Below are 14,069 nucleotides of genomic sequence, written 5' to 3'. Positions count from 1 at the left end.
TGCAAGTAGTCATGCACTTACACAAAGACAACCACTGCATAAGGAGTCATTGCATGAATGAGTTAGCAGATCCTAAGTGCACTGGAAATACTGTCGACATGGACTCCAGTTGGATTGGTAGTGTTGGCAATCAAATTTCACCACAAAAAAAATCACTTGATTAATAAAATAACATCTCCTTATATGGCCACATTAATGCTGTAAATGTTTATAAAACATGAGAAGGTTGTTGACATTGTTGTGTGTATTATGACTGCCTGGCCCTGCAGAGGGACTGCCTGGCCAGTGGTGTGGCTGTCAGTCCAGTTAACAGCTGATATCAACGTAACCTGACCCTGTGCTCCCTGGAGAGCAGTTTCCTGTAAACACCAGAGTAGGTCAGTGTGCTTAAAGATCAGAGGCTTGTCCGTCTGTTCTCCATCCATCCACAGTAAACAGGACGGCCCTCGCTGCTCTGCTCTCTGTGACCGATGGCTGACCTAGAACACAGGTCAAACGCTTTCCAACTCAATCAATGCTCAGTTGATGGGACTGACTGAGTGACTATGATTTCCTGTTAGGCGAGTAGGCAAGGCACTCAGTTAGGGATATGAGCCTATAGTGACATTCAGAAACCCACTGGAAGGCTAAACTACGATACCACAACATCCACCACAAGGTAAGGACTATGCCCGCAGAGAACTGCAGTGTGGTAAGACTGTTGTTGTCCTTACCTGGTTCTGTTATAGGGACACAGACATAGTATTGCAGCACTGAGTTTACAGTGCTGCAAGGTGTGGCTCAGGCTCAGTGAAACTGTTGATAACTGTTCTAATAACATGTGTTACAGGTTTTGTTTTTTCCCTTTATGTTTTGAGGTTGGACTTCAGTACATACAGCTCGTTAGCACGTAGGAAGCACTGATTGGTGTCACCTCGTTTGTCAGTATGTGTTACACCTGTGCTGGTTGCGTCTCGTTAGTCAGAAGGTGTTTCACAGGTACTGGCCCAGGTTCTATTTAAGAGTGGCTGGCCAAGTGCTCAAGTTGTCTTGAGAGATTAGGAGGGTCAACACCTTTAGTTGGCTCTCCCTATTTGATTTCACGAAAAGCATTCCTTTGTCTGTTCTTCCCTGTTTTTGTTTTGCTCCACCATTTTGGTTTGCTTCCTTTCTTTAAAGATTGGTGTGTTTTATTATTTTGTTTGCCACTTCTTGGGCAAATTCAGTGGGCGTTCATGGTGGGTGTCTTAAGTTTTAGTTGTTGTTGCTAGCCAACTTTCAGTGGTGTCTTTCAGAAACCCTCCTAAAACTCCACCTGTTTCATTTTGGTTGTCAGTAACTCTTATTTTCCCCTTATGTTTGAACAATTTTCTATAGGAGCTATTTGGACATAAATGTTGGACTTTATCGAAGAAAACAAAACATTTATTGTGGAACTGGGATTCCTGGGAGTGCATTCTGATGAAGATCATCAAAGGTAAGTGAATATTTACAATTTCTGACTTTTGTGACACCTCTCCTTTGGAAAATGGCTGTATGTTTTGATGTGACTTGGCGCTGACCAAACATAATCGCAAGGTGTGCTTTCGCCGTAAAGTCTTTTTGAGATCTGACACAGCGGTTGCATTAAGGAGAAGTTTATCTATAATTCCATGCATAACACTTGTATCTTTTATCAATGTTTTATGAGTATTTCTGTAATTTGATGTGGCTCTCTGCACTTTCACCGGATGTTTGTTTGAGACAATGCATTTCTGAACATTACACAATTTCAAATGAGGTTTTTGGACATAAAGATTAACTTTATCGAACAAAACACACAATTAATGTGTGAACATGAAGTCCTGTGAGTGCCATCTGATGATCTGTGATTAATTTAATCGCTATTTCTGACTTTTGTGAGGGCTCTCCTTGGCTGGAAATGGCTTTATGGTTTTCTGTGACTACGTGCTGACCTAAACTAATCGTTTGGTGTGCTTTCGCCGTAAAGCCTATTTGAAATCGGACACTGTGGCTGGATTTACAAGAAGTTTATATTTAAAAGGGTGTAAAATACTTGTATGTTTGAGGAATTTTAATTATGGGATTTCTGTTTTGAATTTGGAGCCCTGCAATTTCACTGTCTGTTGGCAAGGTGGCATATCCCAGAGAGGTTAACCCAGCATGACATCTACTCTGTTACCTCTTAGCCCAGCATGACTGACTCTGTTACCCATTAGTCTAAACCCTGTCTATGTCGCGGGGGGGGGGGGGGGGGGGGTCATTTTGATCATTTTGATTTTAAGGCAGGGTAGCCTAGTGGTTAGAGCGTTGGACTAGTAACCAGAAGGTTGCAAGTTCAAATACCTGAGCTGACAAGGTACCCACTGTTCCTAGGCCGTCATTGAAAATAAGAATTTGTTCTTAACTGACTTGCCTAGTTAAATAAAGGTAAAATAAAATTTAAAAAAAGACACAATTATTTGATGAAAAATGGTATTAGACTAAACTGCTATTAGCCCATACAAACACATTGAATAACAAATTCACTACATGGAACAGATAGTCCCCCCCAAAATGTTTTAAATAAGTTTGTTCTGAAGTGTCTGTCCTATATCTGAGAGAGATAAGAAAGATCAGGAAATATGACAAAAAAAATGTAAACGTTAATTCGGAAAGTATTCAGACCCCTCAACTTTTCCAGATTGTGTTATGTTACACATGTGTTATGCCTTATTCTAAAATGGATTTTTAAAAATTAAACTACATTTACACACAATACCCCATAATGACAATTTAAAAAAAATCAGAAATACCTTATTTACATAAGTATTCAGACACTTTGCATCCTGGTGCATCCTGTTTCCATTGATCATCCTTGAGATCTTTCTACAACTTGATTGGAGTCCACCTGGGGTAAATTCAATTGATTGGACATGATTTGGAAAGGCACACCTGTCTATATAAGGTCCCACAGTTGACAGTGCATGTCAGAACAAAAACCAAGCCATGAGGTCGAAGAAATTGTCCGTAGAGCTCAGAGACAGGATTGTGTTGAGGCACAGGACAACCTTCCAGAAGGACCACCATCTCTGCAGCACTCCACCAATCATGCCTTTACGGTAGAGTGGCCAAATGGAAGCCACTCATTAAAATGCACATGGTGGCACGCTTGGAGTTTGCTAAAAGACACCTAAAGATTCTCAGACCTTGAGAAACAAGATTCTCTGGTCTGATGAAAGCAAGATTGAACACTTTGGCCTGAATGCCAAGCGTCACATCTGGAGGAAATCTGGCACCATCACTACGGTGAAGCATGGTGGCGGCAGCATCATGCAGTGGGGATGTTTTTCAGTGGCAGGGACTGGGAGACTAGTCAGGATCGAGAAAAAGATAAACGGAGTAAAGCACAGAGATCCTTGATGAAAACCTGCTCCAGAGTGCTCAGGACCTCATATTGGGGTGAAGGTTCACCTTCCAACATGACAACAACCCTAAGCACACAGCCAAGACAATGCAGGAGTGGCTTCAACACAAGTCTCTGAATGTCTTTGAGTATCCCAGCCAGAGCCCGGACTTGAATCCGATCGAACATCTCTGGAGAGACCTGAAAATAGCTGTGCAACGACACTCCCCATCCAACCTGACAGAGCTTGAGAGGGTCTCTAGAGAATAATGGGAAAAACTCCCCAAATACAGGTAGGCCAAGCTTGTAGCGTCATACCCAAGAAGACTCGAGGCTGTAATTGTTGCCAAAGGTGCTTCAACAAAGTACTGAGTAAAGGGTCTGAATAATTATGTAAATGTATTATTTCCGTTTATTTGTACTAAATTTACAAAAAATTATAAAAACCTGTTTTGCTTTGTCATTATGGGGTATTGTGTGTAGATTGGATTTTAAAAAAACTGTTTTAGAATACGGCTGTAATGTAACAAAATGTGGAAAAAGTCAAGGGGCCTGAACTTTCCTGAAGGCACTGTACTTCATTAATTTTTTCAACTGGTACCGGGGGACCTTCAGACAAATCTTGTGAGATCTGTGTGCGTCCTAGAGCAAAACAACAAACATGTACGTGTTCGTGAAAGTCTCACATTATTAGTGTGTAGCCAAAACTGATCGGACGCTACAGACAGAAGTTGGCAGATCGTCTGTACCGACTTCAGATGAGCCCCATGACGCTTGTGGGTGTCGATGAGCAAAACAGAGAATTTGTGAGAGTCATCTTTAAATAGGAGGGTCATTATAGTTTTGTAGGCCAAACTGTTCGGACTACAGACTTTGTGAGAAGACCGATTTTCAGGATGTCTCATGGTCTGACAAACACCACTCTAGCTCTGTCACCTTCCTCCACAGATGCGGAAGTGCGACATCGCCAATGCGGTGCATTGAGAGGCATCCAATGCAAAAATCTCTAGCTTAAACTGACTGATTTCTCTAGCTTAAACTGACTGATTTCTCTAGCTTAAACTGACTGATTTCTCTAGCTTAAACTGACTGATTTTGATGGGGATTATTTTATTATGCCAATTAGATTTCCGCAGGGGCATGGACATTGTCTCTAGGGGGCTAACCCAACATGACTTTAACTCCGTTACCCCTTAACTCAGCATGATGTCAACTCTGTTACCACCTCCATCTGAACACACTGCTGTATTGTTAGCTCAGTCTCAGCTCCACACTCTCTCACCCCAGCCTCAACTGAATTGTGCTCCATTACAAGGACAGGCGTTTGTTATTATCCTTGCGTGAACCATTCCGTGTTCAAAACTTTTACTATCTACTGTGAACATCAGCTCTTCGGTTTCTACACAACACTAACAGGGTTATCTGACAGAGACTGGTGCCACGAGGACAATGGACACCCAATCCTCTTGTTAGAAATCCAGGCCTGTACCACTATCATAGCGGGCGAACCTTAGATAGGCTTGGGTTAGCACAAACACACAGAGATCATTCCCCTTTCTTTGACATGTGAAGGCACTGTAGAGACAGACAGTAGAGATGACGCATTGTGAGAATATATAAGACGCTGTGAGGAGGGGGGCTCTAGCGAGGGAAGCACAGATATCACAGAGTCTGAAAGCCTCTTCCAACATGTTCTCTCTGATAGACACACCAAACAAACTGACACACACACACACACACACACACTGATAGAAGGATCAATATAGCATAGTAGTCCTGTCTGTAGAGCCTCTCAAAATCAGACAGAGCGAGAGAGGAGAAAGATACAAAAGCAGAGAGAGAAAGACTCATCAATAATGTGGTTTAGTGAGAAGTGTGAGCTGATGGTACTCATCAGTGTGGGGTTCTGCCTCCTCTCCTCCACTTTGTTTTCTGGCCAACGAACATGAGATCACTACCCAGTGTGGATATGTATCCAGCAGCCATCCCAGAGAACCAGGAGAGACAGACTGACCACACCACAGTACTGCAGCTCATTCACCATTTAACAGCAGCTCATCAAACACCACAAGAGCTTATGGACAATTTGCTTCACTGGACATTCTCATTTTCCATACAGAAAACGCATACATGCACAGTACACACGCCACAAATGAGCCGCAGTCCAAGTTGTCTGATCTGCTTTATCTCAGAAAGCAGCTGCAAAGCCGAACAGTAACAACAGCAACAACCCAGAAACAGAGACAGACTGGGTTGGTTGGATGGGGTCCACTGTTAATGGATGATGGCCAAGCATGAACATGTACAGTATTTCTGAGGGAGGGTGTGCACATATGGAGAGGAAAGGTGAATTTACGTGTGTGTGGTTCAGAAAAATGCCATGGCCACTTACCAAAGATATTGGTGGAATGTCCTTTCTTGGCGAGAGGTTTCAACTCGTTGTGTCCCCATCCGTACTGTCTGTAGCTGTCCCACGCATGCTTCATCATCTACAACACACACACACGCTTTAGACACATCTGCAATACAGCAACGTAACGCGAGTCTTGACTCTTGTTCCACCTGGAATAGAAACGCAGAGCATTTAGAAAAAGACAATCAAGGCATTTTGTTTTGTCTGCTACAACACCATGAACCTATCTTGAACTATAGACTCTAAAGGGAGAACCTTACAAGAGGCTTGTCACATACCTTTTATTTTATAAATGACTCATACATACAGTCCTGCACATAACATCTTGACAGCACAAACAATCAGCATTAAAACACAATTCTTTTTTCACCATTTCAGCCTCGACACTGGAGTGAGAATGGCACCTAGGCCTTTGTTCTGGAAAATGATGCAACTGAGATTGACATCCCCGTGCCCCCTCAGCCACTGGCCCCACCTCCACTCCAGCCCATTAAACACCCCCAAGCTCTTTACACACCCCAAGCCCCAGCCCCTGGTGTGACCACAACTCTGTCAGTTCCTCTGTCACTCAGTTTCTAGGTCAATGGCCAGCAGGTCCCTCACCACACATCTCACACCATGGCTGGGTGGACAGGACACAGTCTTTGTGTGTGTTTGCCGTGTAACTACTTCTCTTCAGACAACATTGATAAATTGGCGCCGTAGGGCTCCTCTCATCTTTTTCATTGTGTTTTCCTTGACTGTCTGGAGGCACTGACCACACGTGTCTTAAGGATAAAAACAAGGCTGTATTCTTAACATGACCTTTACAGAGGAGCCGTAAGAGATGAACTGAGAATAAAGAGGGAGAAACAGACAGGATAGTGAGGCAAGCCTTGACACGAAGACAGTGATGCTGACCAAAGGAGAGAAGAGGAGACGCAAGGGAAATTCAAGAGAAACTGTGAGGACGACGCTGCTGACTGACAGAGAGTCACGCATTCCCAAATCTCTACTGCACGCTCAACATTTCCCTTTTTCCTCCTAAATCATGGCCTTAGTCTGGTGGGATTAGCTAACCCAGGAGGACATTTTCTCACCCTGTTGGTCTGTCTCGGTCTGCCATGGCAGCCATCCAAAAATGTGAGACCAGGTTTTCTCCCTGTTCGAGCCAGAGTCCCCTCTTCTCCTTTCGCTCTCCTCTGCCAGCCTTTCCTCTCGCCTCTCTTCTCCCAGCAGCACCAAGGCAAGGGAGGAAGGGAGCAAAGCCAATAGAACACATGGCCAGGAGTTTCATTGTGTTCTTGGCTTGCTAGCATTCAATGACGCACTCGGTCTCCACACAGCAGGAGATTATAAATCACATTAACTCACTGGGAAAACACCACTTAACCCATTGGCTCCTGATGGCGAGGTAGACCTCTAATTGGCTGGTTTATCAAATGCTGATTGGCCCATCTGTTAAAGAATATAGGATTTACAGAAACTGAATATTCAAATGTACAGTACGAGTCAAAAGTTGACACACACTCACTCAAGGGTTTTTCTTAATTTGTTTTATTCATTGTAGAATAATAGTGAAGACATCAAAACTATGAAATAACACATATGGAATCATGTAGTAACCAAAAAAGTGATAAACAAATCTAAATATATTTTATTTGAGATTCTTCAAAGTAGCAACCCTTTGCCTTGATGACAGCTTAGCACACTCCTGGCTTTCTCTCACCCAGCTTCATGAGGTAGTCACCGGGAATGCATTTCAATTAACATGTGTGCCTTGTTTAAAGTGAATTTATGGAATTTCTTTCCTTCTTAATGTGTTTGAGCCAATCAGTTGTGTTGTGACAAGGTAGGGGTGGTCCATCATTACATGAAGGTCAGTCAATCCGGAAAATTTCAAGAACTTTTAAAGTTTAAAAGTGCAGACGCAAAAACCAGCCAGCGCTAAAATGAAACTCTCTCTATAATAAATGCCATAATAAATGCTTCAGAGTTCAAGTAACAGACATCTCAACATCAACTGTTCAGAGGAGACTGCATGAAATCAGACCATTGAATTGCTGCAAAGAAACCACTACTAAAAGTACATCTATAAGAAGAAGAGACTTGCTTGGGCCAAGAAACACCAGAAATTGACATTAGACCGATGGAAATCTGTCCTTTGGTCTGATGAGTTCAAATGGGAGATTTTTGGGTCCAACTGCCGTGTCTTTGTGAGAAGCAGAGTAAGTGAACGGATGATCTCCGCGTGTGGTTCCCAGCTTGAAGCATGGAGGTGGGGTGATGGTGCTTTGCTGGTGACACTCTATGATTTATTTAGAATTCAAGGCACAATTAACCAGCATGGCTACCACAGCATTCTACAGCGATACACCCTCCCATCTGGTTTTGCTCTTAGTGGGACTATCATTTGTTTTCAACAGGACATTGACCCAACACACCTCCAGGCTGGGTAAGGGCTATTTGACCAAGAAGGAGATTGATGGAATGCTGCATCAAATGACCTGGCCTCCACAATCACCCGACCTCAACCAAATTGAGATGGTTTGGGATGAGTCGGACCGCAGAGTGATAGAAAAGCAGTCAACAAGTGCTCAGCATGTGGGAACTCCTTCAAGACTGTTGGAAAAGTATTCCAAGTGAAGCTGGTTGAAAGAATGCCAAGAGTGTACACAGCTGTCATCAAGGCAAAGGGTGGCTACTTTGAAAAATCAAAAATTTACACTTTTGTGTTATTGCATAGTTGATGTCTTCACTATTACTCCACAATGTAGAAAATAGTAAAAATAAAGAAAAACCCTGGAATGATCAGGTGTGTCCAAACCTTTGACCTGAACTGTATATTAACATTATACACACTGACTGGACATTTCACTTAACGTACCATTAACATGACACAAAAATGACAGTTTGTTGTTGTAACATTATGACCAGCACTCAATATCATTTCTAGAGTCTAAAACCCAACAACCATTAATGAATTGACTGACTGGGGTAACATATTGACCAGCATTCAAGATCACTTCTGTAGTAGGGAGTCTGATTCTAAAATGCCATAGCCAATTAAACTCTCCCTTCATGCATGACTTTATGGTGTGTTTCAACAGATGCTGCTCCTTCAGGTTAAGTTACCCTCTTGAGCACATATTGAATGTCAAGATCATTGCAGACATACACACATACGTTACCATGCCGCTGCTGCTGCCTGTAGCGTGAGACCAGGCCAGGGATGTGTCCCAAACAGCACCCGTTTCCCTATGTAGTGCACCCTATGGGCCCTAGTCAAAAGTAGTGCACTATAAAGGGAAAAGGGTGCCATTTGGGACGCAGGCCAGAAGCGTAATGTGTTAAGTGGCATTGCAAGTTTTTATATCTGATTTGAAAAGAGGGTTTTGGTTGGCTCTGGTTCGGTCTGGTTCCTGCTCTCAGACGTCCACATTCTTCTCCAGCTTAGCTGATCCTCAGCTTCTTCACTGAGACCATGGGAGCACTGATGAGGGATACACAAATCACACTAAGACAGAGGAATAATGTGCCTCAGCAAAAAGAGGGTGAATCTACACACTGCAATAAGACAGTGCTAGCTATGTTCCCAACTGTGGTCTTCTCTACTCTTGGCTTTTATTCCCAGTGACTGTTGAAGGCCTTCTGCTCGTCGGTTAGCAGCCATCCTGCCTGTCTAACTCTGGGCTTGGGGAGGGAAGCATGAGGAAACGACAGCTTGTGGTGGGGTTCTCAGTGTCTGTTAAATAAAACCCACGCTCCACAGAGATGGAGAAACACACAGACCAACCTCTGGTGATTTATCTCTGAGCCAGAACAATGTGTAAGAAACTCACAACCAACCTCATGGTTCTAGATGTGTTGGTTTGAGCATGGTAACAAAGAACACTAAGATTGTGGGTTTAATTCACACAAGGGCCTCATATACTGGATATACAGTGCATTAGGAAAGTATTCAGATCGCTTGACTTTGGTCGGTTGCGGGCGACTTAGAGCCGTCCTGACACTGAATTGATCACAGCGGGGATTGGTGCGAACTATAGGGGCGAGGGGCCAGGGTTACTGTGGGTTACTTGGTGAAGCCCTATTGGAGAAAAAAAAAATTGTTCTGAAAATTGTCTACAGTGGGGCAAAAAAGTATTTAGTCCGTGCACAATTGGTGGCTGACTAAATACTTTTTTGCCCCACTGTAAGTGTCCCTCAGAAGCGGTGAAGTCCAATTATTTTAAATGTGCTAGCCAGGTATGCCCTGGGTTATTCTTTGTGAGTGTTTTATTGAAACATTCTGTGGCATAGACTAGGAATCACTGGCCACTTTAAGGAATGGAACACTAGTCACTTTAATAATCTTTACATATCTGGCATCACTCATCGCATATGTATATACTGTATTCTATGGTATCTCATTCACTTAATGTTTACATACAGTTGAAGTCGGAATTTACATTCACCTTAACCAAATACATTTAAACTCAGGTTTTCACAATTCCTGACATTTAATCCTAGTAAAAATTCCCTGTTTTAGGTCAGTTAGGATCACAACTTTATTTTAAGAATGTGAAATGTCAGAATAATAGCAGAGCGAATGATTTATTTCAGCTTTTATTTCTTTCATCACATTCCCGGTGGGTCAGAAGTTTACATACACTCAATTAGTATTTGGTAGCATTGCCTTTAAATTGTTTAACTTGGGTCAAACGAGTCGGGTAGCCTTCCACAAGCTTCCCATAATAAGTTAGGTGAATTTTGGCCCATTCCTCCTGACAGAGCTGGTGTAACAAACTATAGTTTTGGCAAGTCAGTTAGGACATCTACTGTGTGCATGACGTCATTTTTCCAACAATTTTTTTACAGATTATTTCACTTAATCACAATTCCAGTGGGTCAGAAGTTTACATACACTAAGTACGAAATGTTTGAGTATTTTTCATACATTCTTCTAATATAGTAAAACATTTGTTGAAGGGTTTGTATGACCTCTGCCCTGACTTTCCAGTGTGGTTTGATCACCCTCATTGGACAGCCATTTGGATAATGAATTAAAGGTCATTTGGGTTTTGGAAACTGATGATTTGATTGGTGAATGGGAAGAGTGAAACTGATCCTAATCTATTTTACTAATTTCCATTACCAAATTATGTTTTTGATGATATTGATAATACTCAGGAAGTATAGAATGTATGGTGTTAATGGCACATAGACTATAGGAGTTGACTTATAAGTAGTGGAATCATGATGCTTGTCTTGGGTCATGTTCAATGTTCGAGAGCATCCTGACGGGTTGCATCACTGCCTGGTATGGCAACTGCTCAGCCTTTGGCCGCAAGGCACTACAGGTGGTAAAGTGTATGGCCTCTATACCAGGCGGTGTCAGAAGAAGGCCCTAAAAATTGTCAAAGACTCCAGCCACCCTAGTCATAGACTGTTCTCTCTGCTACCGCACGGCAAGCGGTATCGGAGCGCCAAGTCTAGGTTCAAGAGGCTTCTAAACAGCTTCTAGCCCCAAGCCATAAGACTCCTGAACAGCTAATCAAATGGCTACACAGACTATTTGCATTGCAAGAAATTGTCCGTAGAGCTCAGAGACAGGATTGTGTCGAGGCACAGATCTGGGGAAGGGTACCAAAAGGTTTCTGCAGCATTCAAGGTCCCCAACACAGTGGCCTCCATCATTCTTAACTTCTTGGATATAGGGGACGCTATTTTAATTTTTGGATGAAAAACGTTCCCGTTTTAAACAAGATATTTTGTCACGAAAAGATGCTCGACTATGCATATAATTGACCGTTTTTGAAAGAAAACACTGACGTTTCCAAAACTGCAAAGATATTGTCTGTGAGTGCCACAGAACTGATGTTACAGGCGAAACCCAGATAAAAATCCAATCAGGAAGTGCCACATTTTTTTAAACCGCCTCATGCCAATGACTCCTTATATGGCTGTGAATGGGCCACGAATGAGCTTAGGCTTTCCGTCGCTTCCCCAAGGTGTCGACAGCATTGCGACGTATTTGTAGGCATATCATTGGAAGATTGACCATGAGAGACTACATCTACCAGGTGGTCGCTTGGTGTCCTCCGTTGCAATTATTGCGTAACCTCCAGCTGCAGTATTTTTCCGTTCGCTTCTGATGAGAAACCAACTGTCATAACTGATATATTATCGAAAAGATATGTGAAAAACACCTTGAGGATTGATTCTAAACAACGTTTGCCATGTTTCTGTCGATTATTGTGGAGCTAATTTGGAAAAAAGTTTGGCGTTGTAGTGACTGCATTTTCCAGTCTTTTTCTTAGCCAAACGTGATGAACAAAACGGAGCTATTTCGCCAGCACAAATAATATTTTTGGAAAAAATGAACAATTGCTATCTAACTGAGAGTCTCGTCATTGAAATCATCCGAAGTTCATCAAAGGTAAATTAATTTATTTGAATGCTTTTCTTGTTTTTGTGAAAATGTTGCCTGCTGAATGCTAGGCTTAATGCTATGCTAGGCTATCAATACTCTTACACAAATGCTTGTGTAGCTTTGGTTGAAAAGCATATTTTGAAAATCTGAGATGACAGTGTTGTTAACAAAAGGCTAAGCTTGTGTTTCAATATATTTATTTCATTTGCGATTTTCATGAATAGGAAACGTTGCGTTATAGTAATGCGCTTGAGGCTATGATTACGCTCCCGGATACGGGATTGCTCGTCACTAGAGGTTAATAAAAGTCATGTTAACCATTATTATTCCCCACAGAGTGAGTTCATGCAACTTGTGACTTTTTTTTGCAAATTATTACTCCTAGGTTGAATACTTATTGACTCAAGACATTGTTTTATTAATACTTGAACATTTGTAAACATTTCTAAATACCTAATTTGTAAATATTTAATTCCACTTTGACATTATGGGATATTGTGTGTAGATCAGTGACACAATATACATTTAATACATTTTAAATTCAGGCTGTAACAACAAAATGTGTAAAAAGTCAATGGGTGTGAATACTTTCTGAAGGCGCTGTATATACAGGATTTAGCTGGTAGCCTATTTATATTACACATTGGAACTCGAAATCCACGCTGTCGGGACTATCCGTCTCATCACTCGTAGGCTTACCAGTGTTAACAAAAGGGGGGGGGGGGGGGTCGCTCTCATGAGCGCTGCTGAGTCTTTGGCAGTCATCAGCTTGGTTTTCTGGAAGAGGAACTGTCACTATCCTCAAGGGGAGGAAAAAGAAGCAAGGCCACTGATATTGCCAGGCCTGGGCAGTAAGATCTGTCGGGACTGGAAGGCTGCTAGTGCTAGCTGCTGCATAAGTAGGCCTACTAGCTTCCACCTGTGATGGCGCTTCATCAGTCGAGGACGAGCTGGTTGCTTTGCTGGTTTTCGGCAATTTGGCACGAGTTTGGACTTACCTTTTTGTTTATCCATCTTGAACAACACACTCATGCTCCATCCTAGTCTGACCTGATTCACCTAACTTTTTTTTACTTGACAGCCAATTAGGTGAGGAGGCTGAGGCAGGTTGTCGGCGGCGCCGCTGAGAAATGGGCTAATTAGGTGCATGACAACTACATTGTCTGTCTAGCTCTCATGTAGATTGGACAATAGAAACACTTTGCTTGCTACATGTGGAATTATTCTTGCTTTTCCGTCTTGCTCCGCTGATAGGAATACTCGGGGGGCGGGGGGGGTTCTACTAAGCTATATGGAATTGTTTTAAGAAGATCATACCAAGGATAATTTAGACTTTTTATTTTGAATTTCAAGACCCCTTGAAGTAAACATTTGTATAATTATAATGATATTTGACAAAATCCTTTTTGGCCTGATACAAATGCAAATTAGCCCATTCAAATGCATTGAATAACATATTCTCTACATGGAACAACAGATAGTCACCCCCCCAAAAAATCTAATTTAAGTTTGTTCTGAAGTGTCTGTCCTATATCTGAGAGATATAAGAAAGATCAGGAAATGTTTTTTAATGAGAAAATAAACATATTTAACCCTATATTTTTGGCACTAAACCTTCTCCATATACTATACTTCCATTCATTTTTTCAATTGGTACCAGGGGACCTTCAGACTAGTCTTGTGAGGCCTGCATTCTAGATCAAAATGGAAAACATCTCACGTTTTTCTCCTGTTAGAAGGTGAACCTTTGCCCCAGTCTGAGATCCTGAGCGCTCTGGAGCAGGTTTTCATCAAGGATCTCTCTGTACTTTGCTCCTTTCATCTTTCCCTTGATCAACCAACCAAAAAACATCCCCACAGCATGATGCTGCCACCGTCATGCTTCACCGTAGGGATGG

At 42.2% G+C, this 14,069-nt stretch overlaps 1 protein-coding gene across 3 annotated transcripts in view; it reads right to left on the bottom strand.

Moving 5' to 3' along the window:
• The window catches only part of LOC110501661 (mannosyl-oligosaccharide 1,2-alpha-mannosidase IB), a 121,511-nt gene that overhangs the window by 62,732 nt on the left and 44,710 nt on the right, over positions 1-14,069 (bottom strand). The window contains exons 1-3 of one of the 3 annotated variants that reach the window (XM_036959015.2): positions 7,131-8,442; positions 6,857-6,982; positions 5,757-5,853 (exon numbers count right to left, since the gene is read on the bottom strand). In XM_036959015.2, coding sequence (XP_036814910.1) covers positions 5,757-5,853 — 97 coding nt within the window. In that variant the 5' untranslated portion in view covers positions 6,857-6,982; positions 7,131-8,442. The other 2 variants (XM_036959014.2, XM_036959012.2) reach the window with 2 other exon arrangements.

The sequence above is a fragment of the Oncorhynchus mykiss genome, chromosome 22 (assembly GCF_057628025.1).
Source record: "Oncorhynchus mykiss isolate SJ-2025 chromosome 22, ASM5762802v1, whole genome shotgun sequence".
In the NCBI taxonomy this organism is placed as follows: domain Eukaryota; kingdom Metazoa; phylum Chordata; class Actinopteri; order Salmoniformes; family Salmonidae; genus Oncorhynchus; species Oncorhynchus mykiss.
This window is presented reverse-complemented; position numbering and strand designations above follow the sequence as displayed.